The following is a 22,989-nucleotide window of genomic DNA, read 5'->3' on the forward strand; positions in this document are numbered from 1 at the left end:
AGATCTGCTATCTGATTGTGCACACCTGGGGAGGTGTTCTGCAATGAGATATATGTTTTGCAGAATGGTCCATCTCCATATGCTCTGAGCTAGGTGTGAAAGTTGCAGAGAGTGTGTTCCCCTATGTTTCTGTGTGTAGTACATTGCTGTCATGTTGTCTGTACGGACCAGGACAGCTTTGCCTAGGATGTGGAGTTGAAAGGATTTTAACGCTAGGAAGATTGCTAACAATTCCAGGTACTCCATGTGGAATTGTCTTTGTTGGGGGTCCACATGCCCTAGATAGTATGGGTTTGAAGATGAGCTCCCCATCCGGTGAGCGATGAGTCTGCTGTTAGCACGGTCTGTGGAACTGGGTCGAGAAAAGAGTGCCCTTTGGAAAGGTTTTGTGTGTTCCACCACTGCAGAGAGCGATGGGTGCGTGCGTCCACCAACACCAGATCTGTCAGCTGACCTAGAGCCTGGTTCCACTGACGTGCCAAACATTCCTGTAAGGGACGCATTTGGAGTCTTGCATAAGGGACAAGGAGAATGCAGGAGGCCATCATCCCGATTAACTGCATGAACACTTGCGCGGGTAGTGAGTTTTGAGGCTGAAATTTTGGGATTTTAGCCTGTATGGTGCTTATTCTGACTGGATTGGGATATGCTAGAGCTTTAGAAGTGTCTATTGTAGCCCCTAGGTATTGTTGTATTCTGGACTGCTGGAGATGGGATTTGGCGAGGTTTACTGTGAATCTCAAGCTGTGAAGCAACTTAATTGTGTTGTGTGAGTGTTGCATACAACTGCTGTCTGATTTGGCTTTTATGAGCCAGTCATCCAGATAAGTTAAGACATGAATATGCTGTCTCCTTAAGTGGGTTGCAACTACTGCGTGGCATTTGATGAAGACTCTGGGTGCTGTAGTGTTCCCGAATGGGAGGACTTTGAATTGGTAGTGTGGACCATCTACCACAAACCTGAGATATTTCCTGTGAGCGGGGTGAATGGGACTATGGAAGTAGGCGTCCTTAGGTCCAGAGTGGAGAGAAAGTCGCCCTGTTGAAGAAGTAGGAGCACCTGTTGGAGTGTGACTATGTGAAAGTGGTCTGAATGAATGTAGAGGTTTAGCGGTCTGAGGTCCAGTATGTGCCTGAGGGAGCGTCCTTTTTTGGGATTAGGAAATACAGGGAGTAAACCCATGTTTTTGTAATAGAGCGAGAACCTCTTGTTTGAAAAGTGTTAGATGTTCCGAGGACATGGGACGGGGTGGAACGGGGGGGGGGGCTTAGAAGTGAGTTCCAGGCAATAACCATACGGGATAATTTGTCTTACCCACTTGTTGGTTGTGATTGAATGCCAGACAGGTAGGAACTGTAAGAGTCATCCTCCGACAGGAGTGGGATGATTGGGGAAAGTGCAGGTAAGTCACTGTTTAGTGGTAGGGGGGTCCAACTATTGTTGCCACAACCTCTGTTGCCTCTGTAGCCTCCGCGAAAGTATGCTTTCGGGGATGTTGGAGGGTCGCTCTTGTAGGAGGAGGAGGGATGTTCTAAACCCATGGTTTTGGAGCCAGCTCTGTAGAAGGAGCAGCAAAAAGAGTCTCTAGGGGAAGGAAAATGTAAGGACCCCATAGACTTAGCGGTTTTGGTAGCCTTCTTTTTCATTTCTTGGGATGTGTCAACTGCGGGTCCGAAAAGATGTTCCAGATCAAACGGTTGATTTAAAATAGCAGTTTGAACCTCTTGCTTGTATCTGGATACCCGGAGCCATGCATGTCTATGCAACAAGACGCTAGTGTTAATTGCTCGAGATGGGGTATCGGCCGCATCGAGTGCACATTTTATTGAGGTGTTGGTAATGAGTTCGCCCTCCTGGATAATGTTGTTGGCTTTTTGTTTATACTGGTCAGGAAGGGGTTTTATGAGCTTTTCAAGCTCGTCATAGTGAGCATTGTCGTACCTGGCCAATAAAGCTTGGGCATTGGCGATCTGCCAATGGTTTGCAGTCTGTGACGCAATACGTTTCCCGGATGCGTCAATTAATTTGGATTCTTTATCAGAAGGGGGATGTCGCCTGTACTCTGAGTTTGCATGCTTGCGTGCATTTGTTACCACAAGGGAATCTGACCTTTAATGTAAATTGGGTCAATGGGAGCTGCCTTGTATTTTTTATCCACCCTGGGATTGAGGACCCTGGTTCTGACTGGGTGCTTAAAAACATCCGGGGCATGTTTTAGCAAGTCTTTTAACATTGGCAGGGTGCTTGTTGATTTTTGCGAGGGTGCTCAGGTTTCCAGCAAAAAATCTTCATCTAAAGGGTCGCAATGTAAGGGGATCCTGTGGTATTGGGCATCCCTGTTCAATCAATCAATTATTTGTTGATTAGTTGCGCGAACCCAGTGTTGTCATCTGGTCGTGATGGCTTAGATGGATAGAGATATGGTTCATTATGTAGGTCGGCATCTGTATTGTAGTCACCCCAAGTGTCTACGTCAGATGGGATGTTATGTGAATCATCATCCCCATGTGGATCTATATCTCTACCTGTGTCATCCTCACTATTTGTTGGTTGAGGTGAAAATAAAAGGTTGTGGGGAGTGTGGTGGAGAAATCAATAGATGCAGATTAACTGGAGGGGTAGAAGGAGGTGGGGACGTGCTAGTGCCCATGTCCTGTTGTTTGAGAGGTATAGCAGGTTGTTCTGCAGTGTCCAGTTTCCTCTTTTTTGGAGGCTTGGTGACTAGTTTGCCTGTGTTTGGATCAATAAACAGAGTTTTTTGCTTTGGATATGCCAAATCAGTTGCAGGCCACGTGGACAAAATGTCTTTGTTCGGTGTCGAAGATTTTGGGTCCGAACCTTCTTTAGAGGGAGTTTGTGAGGCTTTCCGTAGGGTCTTAGACTCTTTAGTTTTTTGCGGCTACGAAACTTTTTTCAGCTCCAACCATTTTTTGGAGTCAGAAGCCTTTTGCGCACGTATTACAAGAAAGAAAGATGGCTTTCCCCTGTATAACTACAGACAGGGTACCCTAGACCCCTTGTGGTCTGGTGGTTCTCAAACTGCGACCGGATGGCCAGGACTGGGGCCTTAGTGGGTCCTGGGGTGGGGGCCCCTATCCCGATCGCCGTCATCAGGCCTGCCGCGTGGCAGAGCACTCGGCAAGGGGTCCTGTGGGCCCAGGGAGGCCTCCCCTGTGCAGTCGGATCCAGGTACTCGCCCCAGGCGGGTGCTCCCACCCTGGGCTCTTTCCTCTGGCCTGCCAAGGCCCAGGACAGGGATCCAGACAGGGGTCCATCAGGCCCAGGGCGGCTTCACTGCTTGGACGGGTTCAGAAGCTCTGACCGGGGCCCAAGTGGGCCCTGGGGTGGAGGCCCCACATCCTGGCTTTGTCCTTCGGCACAACGCATGGCTAAGCCCCAGGGACGGACTCCCGAGGAGGCCACCCTGTGCAACTCGGTCCAGGAGCTTTGAACGGCCACAAGAACTTCGACCGGGCCCCATGGCTTCTGCCGGCCCTGGACTCCGTCCTCGGGCCTGCCGCCCTGCGAAGGACCCGGGGCTTGGGAGTCTTCCCCTGCTTGGCTGCGTTCAGAAGCTGTGACCTGGGCCACTGAGGACCCTGGTATAGTTCCCCTTACCCCCATCCTGGGCTCTGTCCTCATACATGCCGCGTGGCAAACTGCCCGAGACAGAGTACCACAGGACCAGGGAGGTCTGCCCTGCTCGGCTGAGCCCAGGAGCTCCAACCGGGGCCCGGAGCAGGCACTCCCATCCTAGGTTCTGTCCACCAGCCTCCCACACAGACAAGGTCCCAGGATGGGGGGTCCATCAAACCCAGGGAGGCCTCCCCCACTTTGTCTGCATTTCGGAGCTCCTTCCGGGAACCCCTCGCAGCTCCCTGCCGGAGGCACACCTGGGACGCACAGTCTCCGTCCTCTCTAGGAACAAGCAGAAGCCCTTTTATTCAGGTACAGCTCAATCAGATGGCGATTCTTCGAGCCCGGCCATGGTTGTGTTGGGCCCCTTGGTCATCTGGTTATGTGCAATGCTTTCCAATGGCACTACCAGATGGCTGGGCTGCCCTGGAAGTCCCAAGCTTCCACAAGCCCGCAAAGGCTCCAGGAGGTCGGATGCGTTTGCGATCCCCTCTGTCACTCCGTGAGCATGGATTACAAGAAAGGGGGTATTTTTCCTCTGGATTACTAGGGATAGGGTACCATAGACCCCTTGTGTTCTGGCGGTTCCAGCCGAGTACTGCCAGGGCCGGGTCTGCTCCTGCATCTCAGCCCTGCTGATGGGCCTTTGTCCCAAGCCTTTCTTACCAGAGAGCAGGAAGGGACGCGCAGTGGACATCCCAGCTGCCCTTAAAGTCCTGGTGAGGGTTCAGTTGCTTCCTTAAGCCCAAGCAGCGCTCCAGGAGATGGAGTGCATTTGTGCTGGTGGGTTCCTGTGTCCCTCGGTGCACACAGTATACAAGTAAGTGTGATAGCATTCCTCCAGATTATTAGGCACAGGGTGCTCCAAATCCTTTTGTGGTCCAGCGGTTCTCAGACCCAAAGCCATGCACAAGCTGTCCTACATCAGATGTTGGTTAAGGGGTGTCCGGAGGCAGCACCAACAAGCCTTGGTAGCCGCAACTAGCGTGGAAGAAAAAAGGAGCAACGTTGAGACCAGCAAGCTCCATAGACTCACTGACAGCAGGAGAGTCAGAGCAGGTCTCGAGCTAGCAGGGGAGCCCACTGAAGCGGTAGAAGACCCTCAGAAAGATCCAAAGGCACAGGAGTCACAAGAAGGACTCGAGCAGCTCACCAAAGAAGAAGGCCCACAGTGCAGAGGATGCAGTGATGGCGCTGGTCTTGGAGCAAACAGAGGCTGGAGCTTCTTGTAGCCCGAGGCTCTCTGAAGTGCAGAGCCAACATGCCTTGGCAGTGGCAAGTCGACGTGGTGCACAAGGGTTTGGTACAAGCGGTTTCTGATGAGGGATACTGGCCTCAAAATTGCAGAGGGGAAAGGTTAGACCTTGAGGGAGTTGCAGAACCCCACCTGTGTTGCTGAGCCTCATGAAGTCTGTAGGACGACAGGAGCAGCAGACCAATCAGCTTTGTTGCGGCGCCTGCAGATGCAGCTGAGTGACTCCTTCACTCTTCTTCAGGTGTCCTTGATACCCAAAGGCCTGTTGAAGAACCTGGCAGAAGCATAGACAAAGAGAACTTGAATAACAGCGAGACTAGGAGCAGCAGGAAACTTCCTTGGTGCAGTCTCTGCTACATTAAGTGCCCCTGGTGCAGGCTACTATTGCTGCTAGAGGCACCATTGGTGATGAATAGGTTAGTCCGCAATCCAACAGGAAGTGTCAGATATGTTAGTAACGTTTTCGGTTTTGTTCCTACTTCCATTATTTGGTTCTTTGTGCACAAGTGGATACGTCGCCTCCACTTTTCTCCGTAACATTGTCTTGTGGTAGGCTTCCTGGCCTCCTTTAGTATTTCCATGGTTCCAGGTAGAAATTGTAGATGTCGGAACGCTATGTATTTGGGCACAAGGTCACTAGATTGAGTGTTGCTGGATGTGGGATGTACACCTCCCCCTTGCATTGAGATGAGGTTCTGTTCGGCTTTGCTCTTGATCATTTGCCCCCTGGTAATCTCTAGTACGTTCGCATACCAGATTTGTCTGGCCGAAGGTGGAGCTATCATGATACGGTTTGTCCCTGGCTATCTGGCTTTCTCCAGCACCTTGTTTATTAGTCGAATTGGTGGAAAGGCGTAGGCAAATCTCCCGGAACATTGCAGTGACAGGGCATTCCCCTCGGATTGTGTTATTGAAACTTGGAGGCAAAAAGTTTTCAATTTCTGTTGTCTGCTGTTGCGAATAGATCAATCGTTGAATTGCCCCAGTCCCCAATGATCTTCTTCAGTGCTTCCTGTCTCAGTTCCCATTTGTGGGAGCTGCTTTCTTCTCTGCTTAGTCTTTCCGTATTTTCTGTCTCTGGTAGGTGGACAGTTTGCATGAGGATCCTTTTTGGTATTGCCAACTGCCATATTTCCTGGGCTAGTTTGCTTAGAATAAACTATATTGTGCCTCCCTGTTTTTCATTTTTATTTATTAAGTTTTATATAGCACAATCAAGACCCTTTCGGTTACCAGAATACATCAGGAAGCAAAACAGGTAAATGGATAGGAGTATACAATTGTGAAAGAGCAAAAGTGGTTAGAGTATTTCAGAGAGGATAGCAGTTTTAAGATATCAGGTTTGTGAATAGTCTTAAAGATGGACGAAGAGCCATTATTTTTTGTTTTAGGTGAGGGGCTTTGAGGGCTCTGTCCCAGAAGTATGGGGAAGTGAGATGATGGGTCGTTGGTAGATAAGGGATCTACAGCGTTTTGTAGATCAAAAGGTAGAGGTAGGATGTTGTTAGCTGACAGCGGATAGCATGCGTGGGTTGATATTTCTGGTGTCTCTGACCCAGCATTTGTCTTTCACTGGTTGGCCTTTGGAGATAAATACCCTTTCAGGTAAGAAGCACGTGATGCAATAGTAGTCAGTCACAGTCCACTAGTTGGTTAAAAGCGACAGTGTTGTCAGTAGGAGATGGCTTTGTGGGGTATGGAGAGGGATCGGGTATGGGTTGTGTATAATCTGTGTCATCAGGATCATTATGGTCACTCCATGTGTCATCTAGGTTTCCTTGATCGTCAGGTTCTATAAAATCATCCTGAGGATCTTCACCCATGTCTTCTTCCTCATCATAATCTATAGGTGGAGGAGAATATGGAACATAAGGCATGTTAGGAGTGAAAGGAGGAGGTGTGAAAGGTCTGAAGGGGATGTGCCAAAGTCCTTTATCTTAGGAGGAACAGGAGAAGGGGCTTCAGTGTCCAGTATTCTTTTGTTTTTATTGTAGGCTGTGATATGTCCTGTATCAGGGTCTATATACAGTCTTTGTTGTTCTGGGTATACTGGATCTGGATGAAAAAGCTCTTCCTCTACTGTCCGTGGCTTTGGCGCCGAGGATTTTGGGTTGGTCGCCTGCTTGTCTTTATTCTTTGTTTTCGGGTGAGTTTCGGACTCGAGGACCCTTGGGTGTGGAGCTTTTTTCAGCTGGACGGATCTGTTCAGATCGAGTGTCTCTTTAGGCTGGACGTCTTTTGTATGATGGGCAGCCTACTTTGGCGCGACTGCCTTTTTCGGCTAGACGGCCTTTTTCGGCTAGACGGCCTTCTTTGGCTCGGCGGCCTTCTTCGGCTCCCTTCTTCGGCTCGACGGCCTTCTTCGGCTCCACGGCAGTCTTCGGCTCCACGGCAGTCTTCGGCTCCACGGCAGTCTTCGGCTCCACGGCAGTCTTCGGCTCCACGGCAGTCTTCGGCTCCACGGCAGTCTTCGGCTCCACGGCAGTCTTCGGCTCCACGGCAGTCTTCGGCTCCACGGCAGTCTTCGGCTCGACGACCTTCTTGGGGTAGACACCCTTTTCCGGATCGACGATCTTCTTGGGATCGACAGTCTTCTTCGGATCTGCGACCTTCTTAGGGTCTAAGGCCTTCTTCGGATTGACGACCTTCTTGGTGTCGACGGGCGTTTTTGGGTCGACGGCCTTTTTATGGTAGACTACTTTTTTGGGTTGAGCATCTTGGCTCGATGCTGAGGCCACTTTGGGAACTGTTTTGCTCGTTCCCGGGGTACCGGAAGGCTTAGGTGTGGTCTTCGGAGCCGGAAGGCGGGGCTTCTGAAGCGGTGTTTCGGTCGCAGTTAAGGCTTTTAGGCGATGCTTTGACCGGAGCCTTGTGTGGAAGTGGAGGCGGGGTAGGGGCTTTGGTACTCACGGTTTGCCCCGGTGTGATCTGGTCATCGGAGTCCGACTGGTCCTCTACGGTGACTATTTCCAAATCTTCGGAGCCCTCCGCCTCTGGGAGTTCATGTTCGTCGTCGAAAATGTTTTCCGGTTCTGGTGCCCACCGCTGCATCTCTTGTCGAGCAGCTCTTCGGTTCCGGATAGTTTTCTTTGACCGGAACAGAGCACAAGCTGGACAGTGTTCTTCGTTGTGCTCCGGAGATAGGCACCTGTTGCATACTCTATGCTTGTCACTGTGTGGAAATTTGGATCCACACTCTGGGCATTTTTTAAATGGGCATTTTTTAAACGGGGTCCTTTCCACTAGCAGGAGGCCCACGTGGCATTAAAAAGGCCCAGCGGCCCGCGTCAACGACCGGATAGAAGTGGAAGTGTTGTCGAGTCGAGGAATACCGAACAGAAGCAATACCGTCGAATGTAGAAGGTTTTGGCCTTAGAAAAGTTGGAAAACGTCGGTCCCGAAGTTGGAGCTCTCGAAGTACATTCGAACCCAATGGCGGAAAAAAACAATCTGAAGATGCCCATGCGCACTGTAATCCAGGGGAGGAGTCACCTATCTCGTGATATTTCGAAGACTCTTCCAAGACAACAAGGTGCAAACATACGGAACCAACACTAGGCGGGCGATCTATGCTAACATATGAATTCAGCAGCCCACATGCCTTGAACATTATTTTCTAGAGCTGCCTTTCCCACCAGGGTTACCCCTAGGTGGGATGCTTCATCTTTGGGTCCTCTCAACCCGCTGCGGATTGAGGCGTGCTGCGACTTGCGAACTACGATATTCGCATGAGGACAGAGATTGAGTGTGTATTTGTTTTATAGAGAGATTGTTCTGATGAATACAGGCAATGCTCCTGCCAAGATGCCCTGAACCGTCCAAGCAAATGAAGGATGTTGTGGCGGGAAGGGACTAAAATTTCCACAACGGGCGATGAGGATTCATTAAGCCATGTTTCGGTGGGTAGTAGGAGGTCCAGGTCAAGAGTAAGGATAAGGTCCGTAATATCAGCAGCATGTTTCACTGCAGATCTGCAGAAGAGAAAAGAGCATTTTGGGTTGGTTATAGTTGTGAATGGAAGAGATATGGAGACTCGTTTGAGGTTGGATTTAGTGATGGGCTTAAAATGATATGAGGATCCCTATTTGGGTGAGCGATGATAGACTGTATTTTCTCCACATGCATAGTGTGTTTGATAGGTGTTTGGTTGTAGGAGTCGTGAAGGGAGAGGAAATCATTGTTGGATAAGTGACTAGCCATTCTATTGGGTTGGGAGGAAAGGTCTAGTTTCGATTTACACCTCCATTTAGGTAAAGGGGACTTGGTGCTAGGAGGACTGTTAGCATTAAAGGTGTTTGACGGTGGGAGTGTTCTGGTTCAGATAGTGCTATTTTTAATTTGTACCTTTACGTTCCAGTTCGAGGTAATGTGTTATTCTGGATGTCAGACCTCATCGAATGTAATTCTGGTTTTAGGTCGTAGAGAGTGGACCAGAGAGTGGAAGTGCTGTAGGATTGATTTGGAAGAGATGTGCGAGAGGAATTGGGGGTGAATGGGGATATTAAAGGTTTGGGGCAGACCCGGGATATTGTGTTGTTCGAGGACTGTGTAATTGTCTATGGCTCGAGTGGTTGGGAGGAAGGATGATTTGGGCGTTGGAGACTGAGAGGTGAGTCAGATTTAGACCCTTACTGGGGAGAGCTGTGTCTTGGAGGGATCTTGTATGGGGGATTTAAGATTGTTAGAGATTCATAATGTTAGATTATTGATTATGAGAGGAGTTGATGATGTTACTCCAGCGATAAGCATTAATGTTTAGTTCACTTTTTGATTCGGGAGGGGAGTTGGTAGGGAGATGGGGGCTTATGGCGGGCCATCGCTCTCAGGAATGGAGGTAGTATTCTGTACTGTGGCTACTTGTGTTAGGGTCATCGCTCTTAAGGGGGGGACAAGAGCAGCCAGCGTTGTAATGGAGCCAGGTTTGGGAGAGAGGGTAGAAGGCACAGGAGAGTTGTGGGAAAAGGTGAGGGATGGAGTGTATGGTGTGTGTGTGTAACACTCTTTGGACGTAGTATTTGGTCGTGGAGGCAAAGAGTGGAAGTTACATCATTGCCTATCTTATCTTTAATGTAAGAGAAGAGATCTTCAAGGAGCTTCAGGTTGAGATTAGATGATTGGACAAGTACAGTGCCATTGTAAATAGTGAAGATGGTTTTGGCATTATAGATGGATGAGGGTGCGATAGCAAGCTTGAGGCCATGTGGAATGATCTTGGTGGAGGTAACCTTGAGTACGGAGAATAAGGCTTTCCTCCATTGAGCGTGATGGTTGGTGAAAAAACGAGCCCCTATTGCAACAGAAGTAGGAATTTACGACAAGTGTTTCTTTATTCAATTTGAACATTTTGTGTTTGAGGTTTTTTGCAGCGGTTTGGATTACTTTTGGAGGTTAACCCCTTCGCTGCTAGGCCCCCCCCCCACCCCACCCCCTGTGCTAAGCCTTTTTTTGGCTATTTGGGGTAGTTTGCGCTTAGGCCCCTATAACCTTTTGACCACATGAGGTATCCACACCAGATTTGTGTCCTTTTTTTCCAACATCATGGGGATTCTAAAGGTACCCAGGGTTTGTGGATTCCCCCTGGAGGGGACCAAGAAATTTGCCTAATTGCAGCAAAATTTTGTTTTTTTGAGAAAAATTGGAAAAAAGTGCTTCAAATGAAAGTGTCTGTTTTTTTCCTGCAAATGATATCAACAAAGGGTTTGTGGGGCTGAAATCACAATTTTCCCAGCTTTTAGGGTCTGACAGACTTTTGTCAGAAAACCAACATTGTGTACACAGTTTTGACATTTTAATGGGACATAGCATATTTTTGCTATTTTTTTGTGCTTTCAACCTTATTCCAGGTAATGGTAGAAATGGGTATGACAGCAATAATGGATCCTGGAAAGCTATACATTTTAGAAAAGTAGACAACATTCTGAATTCAGCAAGGGGTCATTTGTGTAGATCCTTCAATGTTTCTTTATAGAAACTAACAGTTGAATATAGGAAAAATGTACCCATACTAGCGTGAGAATTATAGGAAATTTTTCAAACTGACTTCTTTTTTACACATTGTCTTTCATTTGGAAGGCAGAAATGCATCGAAAGTTAACAAGTAATAACGGTTGCTCTACAATTCTGTGTTACCCTAAGTCTCCCGGTAAAAATGGTACCTCACTTGTGTGGGTAGGCCTAGTGCCCACGACAGGAAACGGCTCAAAACGCAACGTGCACACACTATTGTTACAGTGAAAACGGACCTTTTTTTGCAAAGTGCCTAGCTGTAGATTTTGAACCCTAGCGTTGCCGGCACTTAGGGAAACCTAGCAAACCTATACATTTTGTAAAACATGACACCGAGGGGAATCCAGGATTGGGTGAATTGTATGGCTCTCACCAGGTTCTGTTACCCAGAATCCCTTGCAAACCTCAAAATTTGTCCCAAATAAAAAACATTTTCCTCACATTTCTGTGGTGGAATGTTCTGCAATCTGCGTGGAACAAAATTCCATTCACACCGCATTCCTCAAAGTCTTCCGAGAAAAATGGTACTGCACTTGTGTGGGCAGGTCAAGTACCCGCGACAGGCAAGGGCCCGAAACCTATTGAGGCGGCATCAAAATTTCCTATCACAAAACAACCTGGTTTTGCAAAGGGGGTCCCATGAGTTTTTGGCCTCGGGCTCGGCGGCCATCTAGAGAAACCTAGCAAACCCACACATTTCTGAAAACTAGACACCCGGGGGAGTTCAGCAAGGTATGGCTTGCGTGGATCTCCCAACATTACCTTACCCAGAATCCCCTGCTAATCTCAAATTTTGTTGAGAAAAAAAATTCTCCCACATTTCGGTGACACCTGGGGGAGTCCAATGAGGTATGGCTTGCATGGATCCCTCAACGTTTCCCTTCCCAGAATCCCCTGCAAACCTCACATTTAGCTGATAAAAACACATTTTCAACATATTTTTGGGGTGGAATTACCTTGCCGGCACAAATGTCCTAACGCCCAGTCTTCCCCTCAGTCTCCTATGTAAAATTATACCTCACTTGTGTGGGTGGGGCAACAGCCTGTGACTGGGAAGATCCCAAAACAAAGGGAATAAGGGTATAGCACTGAGAATTCTAAGTGCTAAATTTAAAAAAATAAGTTTTTAGCCAATTCTGCATTGGACACTGCCCCCACCCCTATTTCAAAGTTTAAACAAATCCCTCGTATCTAGTGGGCTTTCTGCCCTCCCCCCCGGGGCAGAAAGACTAAATCTGGTCAAAATAATATGGGGGAGAGCAAAGGCTCTTGCCCAAGGGGCCGCTCCCTGCTCCCCGGTGCCTCGTGGGTGGATCCCTGCTTAGGTTTTAAAACAAATTATGCATGGCGGCAGATAGTAGGGGGCTCGGTGTATTGTTGTAGCAAGATTCCAAGGTGAGGTCATTAGGCAGGGAGGAGCTAGGGTGATGAGGAGAGTAGGGCCCTAAATGGAGAGAACTCACTGCAAGATGTCTGCCTCTTTAGATGGAAGGGCATGTCATACTCTTTTTGTTTCTATGGCCACGCAATGATGGATAGTCCTATGTTACTATCTATGCATGCTGTAAAGGAAAGGGCTGCAACTCAATGTGTAACGGCTGCACTCCAAGATAATCCAGGTTACTTCTGGTAAACTAAATTCAATCTTTTAGGTGCTAGTGAGAGCCACCTCCTGATCAAACGAGGTGTGTAGTAAATGCAAAATGATCTTCATATTCAACACTATGGACCCGATGCACGCATATTGATTCTCGGTCACAGGAAATTCCCCCTGACGAAGGGCAGGGCCCGAAATGCATCGGGGAGCTTATGTCACTGGATAAAATATTTGAGATTTTGAATTCGTTGTCACAAATATGAAGATCATATGAAGGAGAAACATTTTCTTTGAATAACCTCATTAAAAATTTGTGAAGAGAAAAAAAAAATGAAGCATGAGCATTGAACTTTCATAGACTTTTATTTGATTTGGCTTAAATCCCTTATAGCGCCTAGAGCGCCAGCATAGAGTGCTGACGTGAGCACGCCTTTTCCTTGTAGGAGGGCGCACCATTTTGCATTTCGTAAAGGAAAGGGCAACATGGACACAGGGTGCTCAGGAGAAATTCACAAGCTGACAAAATTCCAGCCTGTGATCTAATCACCAGAATATGGGTAAGCACAAGTCAACATACAGGCCTCACTAGGGAAATTTGCCATGGGCAGGGGATTCGTAGATCAACCTCGGTAATGCCTCCAAACACGTTTTCGACATCCTCCTGAAGTCATGGTGAGAATGCGAGCCATGAGAGTGCTGACATCCGGCAGGGAGGACTTGGCTGTGAACAATCCGCTTGCACACTGCAATGGAGGGTTAGGACACTAATGCAGTTAGTTGAGGACTAGGCTATGATTTCTACAAGAAAGGCCTGGAACTGGATATATGATGTCCTACTAATATGGAGCTGGACTGCAAGCCTGTCCAACAGTGTATGAGCAAGAGTCTTTTTTGCTGTAATCCAACCAATGAACAAGAAAGCCCCAGTCAAATCCCATTTTTTCGCTGAAAGCACTGCAGTGGGGACTTCAAAGCAGAAGTTGGTATGTTTGATCAAGACTGTCTCGTCTAGCGCCCTCTGTATCGCCGTACTGTAGCACTGGCCTGGAGGCTGTTTGTTGCATTATAAACATAGCATTGGCTAATACAAAGACCTGCAGAGCGACCTCGTAGCCCGTGGGGAGGGTTGGTAAACGGGAGATCGGCTCCGGGGCCAGGAACACACTCTCTGCCCTTGATCCGTGCACAGCCGGTAGAGAGGTGAGAGGTGTCAGTCGGAGGTTTGTTTGTTTCTTTCTTTGTTCAGGTAGAACATTGTTGTTGTGTTGTCAGTTTGTATTGGTATGGTTCTTCCTGTTGTGTGTGCCCTGAAAGCCTTCAGGAACACTGTTTTCATTTCCAGTAAGTCGATGTGCTTCAGCACATCGGTGTTCCATTGTTCTCGTACCTTCATTTTGCCTGTGTATGCTCCCCACCCTATCCAGGATGCATCTGTTGCAATGGTCGCTGTTGGAGTTGGTGTCTTGATTGATCTTCCTAGTGTTATGTTCCTTGATCTCCACCATTGTATTTCCTTCTGTATTTTTTTGTTACAACCACTAGATCCTCACAACTCTCCGTGGCCTGGGACCAATTGTTGCATAGCCATTCTTGGAACGGTTGCATGTGCAGTCCTGTACGTGTTACTAGTGGTATACATGATGGCCTTGTGCCCATTAGCTTCATGACTGTCCTTGCTGTCAGAGACTGACCCCTCTGGTATAGATTAATTTGTTCTACCATTGTTTTTATCCTCCTCTGGACAGTCTGAGTTCAGGGTCGCCCCAAGGAACGCTTTTTCTTGTTCCGATTGTGGTGGCAATTCTTTTAGTTAATGGAGAACCCCAGGAGTTCCAAGGTACTGATTACTGTCTGAATGTCCCTTTGGCATTTTTGCTTTGTTTGCACCTTTACGATTCAGTTGTCTAGATATGGGTATACTTGTATTCCCTTTCTTATTTGGAAGGCTACGACTGATGCAAGACATTTTGTAAAGTCCCTTAGTGCTGACTTTATGCCGAATAGAACTCTGAATCAATAGTGTATTTTCACTTCATATAGTGAACTTTCTCAAGTACAAATTGTAGATACTTTTTGTTTTCTTTCTTTGGAATCTTCAGCATCGATGGAATACTCGATGATTCTTGGTAATCAATGGAATACTTGTCGGTGTCAGACGGAATGCTCATCGTCAACTGTATCTTGGTAGTCGTCGATATCAACGGTCTAGTCATCGAGGTTTACTTTGAAGAGGAATCCTTTGAGAACAACTTCTTCAGTTGAATCTCAGTTGAGCTTAGAAGCATACTTATTTGGTTTGTCACCAGAGCAGGTGGCTGCAAACACTGTACCAAATAAATCATGCTCAGGAAACTGTAGAAGTCTCCTCTTGTGCGCTGCCTTCATGTAAGCGCTTGAGTGGGAACTTCTCACTGAATCTTCCCCTAAAGAGGAGGTTTCTCCTTTAGAAGGAGGAAAAATCTCTTTACTCATAAGAAATAATACCAACCTCCTTTCTCAGTGCTTAACAGACTTGGTTGAAAAAGACTTACACATCTTGAATTTCTGAAAACTTCTGTTTAGGATAAAGTGGGTCATCAGAGTAAATGTTCTTGTTGCCACAAGATGAATAAGGCTTAAATAGAGCTGTCTTCTTTTTATCAGCTATGGTGACAGTTTTGGATAGTTAATTGTCAGACCAAATAAACTCCCTGGTCCAGAGATTGTAACAATCTCCCTTAAAAACAGTTCAGAGTACAGTAGGGCTAAAGACAGGGCTGGTTCAAATCCAGGACAGACCAAAATAGATACAATTTAAGGTTCACTGATAGGTTAGAGCAGAGCTCCCACAGGGCACTCCTTCACACATGACCTGCAGTAGACATCGGAGTCATGGTGGTCTCTAGAGGAAGTAGGAGAGCTCAAGCTTCCACCTCATTGGCTGAAGTTTTGGGTTCTTTCAAATGAGGTGGATGTGTTAAACATAATATGTTGTTTCAGGCCTACGGCTCCTTTACACAATATGCTGTATATTTTACACTATATACTGCTATTTCAATGTACTGGGAATTCCCAGTCTAACGACGGGAGATGAGTTAAGCATATGAATAATAACAAGATCCAATGTTGGAGAATCTGCGTATACAAGTATCTATCAGAAAATACATTATCTCATTATTCAAGATGAAAACACAAACAGGAGGATAGCGCAAATACTCAATCTAAGAGCCACCATCAAAGAAACAGCTCTGGTAATGAAAGCACCAATCTATAAAAATCAGAGGGCTTCCCTTACACAGTCGAGCCACTACCTAGATGCAATACAGGGATAGTTTTTCTAACTAAGTCATCTTCCCGTATCAATGATCGTTCTCCTTAACCAGGCATCAGGCAGCTTTCCTGCTCACAACTGGAGCTAATAACATCAGATGTATATCCTTGCAGTCCAAGCCAACACCTGATAACTCCAGGAGTCCAACTCTGCTAATCAAGCTCATGCTCACAGTGTCGGTGAGGTGACTCAACAGTACAAAGCATCAGTCTGTAGCAACAGGGAGAGGACTTATAATGAAGCCTACATATAACAGGACATCATTTCAAATGGATAGCTCTTAAGGAATTAATGAAGCCTACATATAACAGGACATCATTTCAAAGGGATAGCTCTTAAGGAATTAGAGCATTAATCAAAAAGAAGAAGCAAATGTAAAGTCTAATGAAATATCTCATCTAAATGATTAGATTGAGGGTTTCATTTGCACTTATTTACTTTTGCAAATAACAGTCAACCTTAGGTCTAATTTTTAACAAAACCCTCTTAAACTCCTCACAATAGTTTGAATAAGGATGTTCAAAGGATATTTTATTAATATGCTTGTAGTAAATGAAGGTCACCCTCAGGATTGCATGACAGTGGGTGGGAGGCTCTTAATGTGCTGCACTGGTGTTCTAAACTTTCCTTCATGTGATACAAAGTACACTATGAATCTCTGTGTTCCCGGAAATCATGCATGGCTCACACCAATCGGCAACAGTGCACAGTAGTACGTTCCTTTTGTGTTTTTCAGGTAAAATAACAAAGATAATTCAGACCAGTAGTTTTTCAATGTATGTGTGCCAATGTACTTCATATCCCTATGGGATGCTAATGATGGACGTTGTGCACTGAATTCCACATTCAACAGCAGAACCTTTATCTAAGACAAATGAAAGAAGCAAAGCGCCACAGCCTGGATAGTGAATGCTCATCAGGTGTGTGCCTTTGAAAATATTTGCAAGGTGCTTGAGTGATACAATTTTCATCTCTTCAAAGTCAGGCCTTCTACAGTTGTACATACTGTTGGAAATAAAAGAGTACCTTTTGATTGATTAGGTTAATTGGCAAAAGCTATACATTTAGCAGGAATGTGAAAGAACTACCAGCTACAGCCTAAAGATGTATAGCCTATTATTATTTATTAAGGCATTTTATATAGCGCACAGATACCCCAAACGGGGTGTCCCGGCGCTTCTGTGAGAACTGATGCGGTGTCCGACTCAGATGGTACTAACAGAAGAGAAAGGTTTTTAAAGCTCTCCGGAAGGGGAGTTCCTCCTGAATGGTCCGGATGGACATAGGTAGCTTGTTCCAGTGGGAAGAGGCGCAGACTTGGAATGATTTTCCCCAGAACAAACTTTTTTAAATCTGGGGGTGGAAAGAAGATGTTTAGAGCTTGATCGGAGAAGTCTGGTATTGCTGTAAGGACGGAGGCAGGAGGATAAGTATGCAGAACCCTTTCCCTTGACAGCCCGGTGAGCTAGGGTGAGCGCCTTGAATTCCACCCTTTTGTGAATGGGGAGCCAATGCAGCTTATGCCGGTGGGGAGTAATATGTTCACGAAGGGGGAGGCCACAGACCAGTCGAACTGCAGCATTCTGGAATGTCTAGAGACGCCGTTGGAGGCCCAAGGAGAGACCAAGGTACAGTCCTAGATACACTAGCCTAGATACACATTGCCTCTTTCCTCCATTTGCGGAGCAGTGACAGGACATGGTTGTGTGCTGGATAAGTATCTTACCTGTAGCACTGTGGTTCCTGGCTCCACCATGATTGGCTTGCCATCAACAAACACCTCAATTAGGTTGCTGGCAGCAGTGGCTGTCGAACGTGCTGCAAAACATAATGAGGAAAAAAAAAGAATCACACAACTAATCCAAGATGTTCTACTGTTATTTTCAGCTACAAACTGGAAGAACCTACTATCAAGAAGGACACTATACTAGACTCTGGTACTTCATGCTACAAACCATGTGAGGAAATGGGGGTGAGAGGGGAATTATATGGTGTGGTTGTGCGACCTCATCGTGTAATACACTTACCAACCCCTTTAGGACCCTTAAGTTTTGTTTGTCAAACCTTCAGCTCAACCCTGGTTAGCTGTGGCTCTGAGCAACAAGGTTTACACAAAGGAACAATTGTAAGCCATTTAAACAGCACCAAAACAACTGAAGAAAACGAGACAAAAAAATCCAACATCAAATTATTAAAATAGACTGCATTTTTATGTATCCACCGGAGGGTTCCAGAGGTATGGTATTTACACGGTATAGTAAATCAAAGCATTTCACTCTACCACAAACAAGCATGGGCAAATTCAACTAATCTGACACTTGAAAATGTTTTTCCTTAAAAGGTTTGATTTAGTTGTACTGCGGTCACTTGTAGTCACTTTAGGCAACCAACTCCAGTATGAAGCCAGTGAGGGGGACCGGCAAGGTAATCAGAAACCTTTACCTCAGCAGGTGAAGCAGTCTTCAGTCAGTCCCAAGCCCTTTTTTCCTTTGCAGGGCCTTCTTATAAGTGGTTCTGATACAAGGGATGAAGGATGCTGTGGATGCGAAGCAGTTGATGGGGTCCTCCTGCGACTACTCCTCGGTCCACGGAGGGAGTGAGGTGATCTTGGTCACAGGGTAGATGTCAGAGGATTCAAAGTCCTCTCAGTGTTGGCAGAAGTCCACTTGCCCCTGGACTACCAGTTGTCGAATATATTGCGGTCATCGGTAAATTCTTCCTGGGTGAAACTTTGTGCATCAGGCCCTGGCCCCAGCTGCTGCATGGCAGCGTGTCGAAGACTTTGGGCTACCAACTTGCCACAGCAGACTTCTCCAGCTTTTCTGTCCCTGTGCTGCGAACTGGAGGACAGTCAGCTGGCCCTTGGAGTCTCTTGGCCTTGGCTGGGTTCTGGAGAGGACTCTGTCTTGAGGAGGATACAGCAGGCACAGTCCCACTCCTTTGCTAGCCATTATGTGTAACGTGCAGTCCACTATGGCACAGTCTCTTTTCTTTTTTCACGGTGCAGCAGGGAAGTCATTCCTCGGTCCTTCTTCCAGTCCAGTTGAGATCTGAGTTTGGAGAGCCAGGGGTGCCTTATTTATGCTCAGAAAAAGTCCTCAGGCAGGATGTGGTTGGTAGCCAATGGGCTATCCGGTTCCCTATCAGCGAAATGTGACATCCTGAAGTCCCAGGTTGCACCATTCTGCCCACTTCCAATATGGCACAACCCCTCCCCTGGCCTGTGAAGCCCCCTAACCCAACACAGAGGTGTGGCTACCAAAGGAGCTACACACCCCTGAAAAACTGGTTTGGCAAATGGCTTCCCCTCTCCTGTCCCTAGTGCCAGCCTGTCTGCCTGAACAACATCTTCATGGCTTCCTGCTCTGGAAGGACCCAACTCTGGAAGAAGCCAGCTCTGGAAGGAGATGTCTCCTCCCTCGTAGGAGAGGCCTCCTTCCAGAGCTGGCTCCTATTATATCCTTTCCTGGGAATTATTAGCACGTCTCCCCAAGAGGGCAGAAAGCTGTCTCAGCGACCCTGTGTGCCACTGGTAAGGGCATAGGAGACTGAATGGTAACAAACTGGCAACTTTGCTAAAGTTGCACACTGTAACTCGTTACATTATATTGACCTGAGAGCCAGTCTAGCTAATGTAACAAGTTGTTTGATGCCTTGGATGACCCACTATGGTCACACCGTTCCAGAGTTAGCACAGCTGAGGGGTCAGAGTGCAACTCTGTACTCATTAATTTGGCTACCAAGCTTTTCCACAGTAAAAAGAAATGTTTCATGTTTTTACTATCAGAGTATGTAAAGTTACATGTTCTGCCCATAAGATATGTGGCACCCTGCCTTATGACTTGATAAGCTTGCCATAGGAGTGACGTACGCAAATACTGGGGGGAGGTCGGCCTTTGCCATTACTTTAAATGGCAAAGTTGCGCTAGCCATTTAAACTGCTCTTTCACACTGTAAATGGCGGTCTGGGAGTCGCACTTTACTTGTGTCACACCAGGGTGGCACAACCAGTGCTCCAATCCCAGGGGGGCATGGACCATCTAACTTACACGCCCTGGAAACCATTTACTAGGTGCTTATAGGTAAGTTAGCTTAACCATTTGGGTATGAGCCAATTTAACAAACCTGTTTAAAGGTAAGGGCAAAGGCATGGAGGTCTGGTTAGCAGACCTCAGTGCACTCTCAAAGTCGAAAAACCAACAGCATCAGTCCAAAAATGTGGGGTGACCATACAAAAAAAGAGGCATTTTCTTACATGGCTCCCCTACAGACAACACATCATAAGTAACTAACCTTTATACCAGTAGTTATCATCCAAGAGGAAGAACCTGGAAAGGACATCTGCATTGGCATGGTCAGGCCCAGGTCTGTGTTCCACTGTGAATTCCATACCCTGTAGGGAAACGGACCACTATCAATTTAGGGATCTCTCTCCTCATCTGCATCAGCCACCCGATAGGCCTGTGGTCAGTTTGAACTATGAAGTGAGTACCAAACAGGTAAGGGATCAGCTTCTTCAGGCACCAAACCACAGCAAAGACTTCCCTCTCAATAGCACTTCAACGCTGCTCTCTGGGGAGGAGTCGCCTGCTAATGAAGGAAACTGGCTGATCCTGGCACAAATCTTTCACTTGTGGTAACACTGCCCCAATACCATGTTCAAAAGCATTGGTCTGAATAATACATTTCTTCTGGAGGGCAGGTCCCTTCAGAAACAGTGATGAGCACAGAGCTTCCTTCAGGGTGTCAAAAGCCCTCTTACACTGCTCAGTCTAGATAACTTTTGGGTTGTTTCCTGGAATTCAGTTCAGTTAATTGTGCCACTAAAGTACCATAACCCTTTACAAAACTCTGAAAGTATCCAGCCAAAAAGAAGCATTTCCTTACAAACCGTATGATCAAATGTTTAGAATGCCTTTCCAAATAGATTAATAAATCTAAGGCATCCGGCAAAACAAATATTTCTTCCTCAACACCCCATTGCCGCTTCACTGAAATTCCCCTAGCTACTGTTTACACACTTAACTAATTCTGGGTGATTCCCCCAGCATTTTACTTGTACTTCAGAGATCTTTTAAATGTAATGGAAACAAATGATACCTTTATAAATAAATGTATATTTTTATTTTGTTTCTTTTGACATAGCATAAATGGACTACTTGGTGTAAATGAATATTCTCTGATTAATAGTTATACCCAGGGCTACTGGTGGTAGGCAATCGTATGGCTGTAGAATTTCCATGCTATTGTTAGCTGCACTGTCGAAAGTCCAACAAAAATGTGCATGTCTGATACCGGTTGCAAGCAAGCCCGTAAACCTGGCCTGGAGGTACCTCCTCCTCCTTCTCATCCCACACCATGCTAAGGAGTCAACTCGCAAGTTGGCGCTCGCTGACCAACTTATTGCAGGGCGACAGTGAGATGGGGGGCATGGATATGGAGGTGAACGCCTGACCTGTTCGCCTCGGAGCTCCGCACAATCCACTTGTGAAAATAGTTTCCAATTGCTTGAGGATGATGCGCTAAGTGAGCAGCGCAGCACCCAACGCACGTCAGATCTCTGAAGCAGATACCGACAGGCCAGCGGAGAGACGCTGCTGTCCACATTCATGGTCCCACAAGTCCGGATTATACCCACAAAGAGAGAAGCTGCTACAGTGACATCAGCAGTGATTAGTGAGTGCAACTTCTGCTTAGGCGACAGCTGGCCCCGTCCCCCCCTACCTGTATGCAGTGTACTAGGAACTTTGTCAACTGTCAATTGGTAACTTAACTGTGGAGACCCTGGTTTCTCCTGTAAGTGATATTTGGAGATTATTAAGTAAAACAACTGACTGCTGGGTAACCACAGCAAAAGACAACAAGATGATGGACAGAGTGCTGAAACTTTTCAACCACTCACCCCATCCACAGATCTGGGTTTAATCCATCGTTCTTTTGCTCACTATGCCAACCCAGTTTGGGCCAAGCCATATGCAAATCAGTCTTGACCCTGTTCCTCATGGGAACAGTCCAACCTCAACTGCCAGGCAAGGTCCTCCTGGACCGGAAACAAGCATGCTGAGACCGTTTTCTGGGTATTACCCGTCATCAGCCAGACTAGGTTGAATCCAGCCACACAGTGAGCAAAGGGCCCTCACCTGAATATACCGTTGGCCACTTTGGGTGAACACAGCAAACACAACAAGATGATGGACGGAGTTCTGAAACCTTTCAACCACTCACCCAAAGTCACAGATCTGGGTTTAATACATCTTTCTTTTGCTCACCATGCCACCCCAGTTTGGACCCAGAGATATGCAAATCTGTCTTGACTCTGTTCCTCATGGGAACAATCCAGCCTGAACTTCAAGGCCAGGTCCTCTAGACCAGAAACAAGCATCCTCGGACCGGTTTCAGGGTAATACCTCATATCAGCCACGCTAGCTTTGATCCAGTGGCACAGTGATCAAGGGCAACCACTCACAGGCCTAAGATAGTGTTCCTTTTTGAGGGCAAGGTTGATAGGGGGCTGTGGGCATCACTGAGAGACCAGCACAATTTAGCAGGAGCCAAAATCCATCAGTAAAGTAGAAGGGAGTTAGCAGTAGCAATACACCAGGATTCTGAGGATTTATTTCAAACATTTTGTAATAAAAAGACAATTGGTAGATGTTGAAGTCAGATGGTGAAGCCAACGCTGAGCAGCTCCTGAGGGTATGGCCATGGTCTTGCAGAAGGGTAAAAGGTGGGGAATATAGGGCAGGCTAATGTTAGCAAAACCTGAGAAAGCACCCCCTACCTTGACTAGGATGCAGAAGTCTGCTCTAATTAAGGAGGGTCTTGCTAAAGAGAGATTAAGCATGGATAGCTCACTTCATTTCATGAATTCTGAGGCACCCTCTTTTACATAAGTGTTAACAAGCTCATCCACGATTGCTGAATCACGAACTCGCCCTAGCGGGGTCTTAATTTCAAGCTCTGAATAAGATGATGGATGTGGTTTGGACCCGGATTTGCCAGCACACGATATTGCAGCCCAAGTATCTTCTACAAAAGCCCAATGGGCTGCTCAAGCGATCAATCAACCCTGCTGATAGAAGTAGAGAGTGACTCAAATAAGGGGGCATATCTGAGCAAATATCCTCTTTTTCCAAAACACTAAGCGTAAGGGTGGCAAGAAAAGAGTTGAAGGAGACTCAAGA

At 46.8% G+C, this 22,989-nt stretch overlaps 1 protein-coding gene across 1 annotated transcript in view; it reads right to left on the reverse strand.

Moving 5' to 3' along the window:
- Positions 1-22,989, reverse strand: part of NDUFS1 (NADH:ubiquinone oxidoreductase core subunit S1) — a 779,390-nt gene that overhangs the window by 632,888 nt on the left and 123,513 nt on the right. Inside the window, exon 3 of the mRNA XM_078680296.1 lies at positions 17,532-17,623. Within this exon, the coding sequence (XP_078536422.1) occupies positions 17,532-17,623 (92 nt within the window). The remainder of the gene's footprint in view (positions 1-17,531; positions 17,624-22,989) is intronic.

The sequence above is a fragment of the Lissotriton helveticus genome, chromosome 3_1 (genome assembly GCF_964261635.1).
Source record: "Lissotriton helveticus chromosome 3_1, aLisHel1.1, whole genome shotgun sequence".
In the NCBI taxonomy this organism is placed as follows: domain Eukaryota; kingdom Metazoa; phylum Chordata; class Amphibia; order Caudata; family Salamandridae; genus Lissotriton; species Lissotriton helveticus.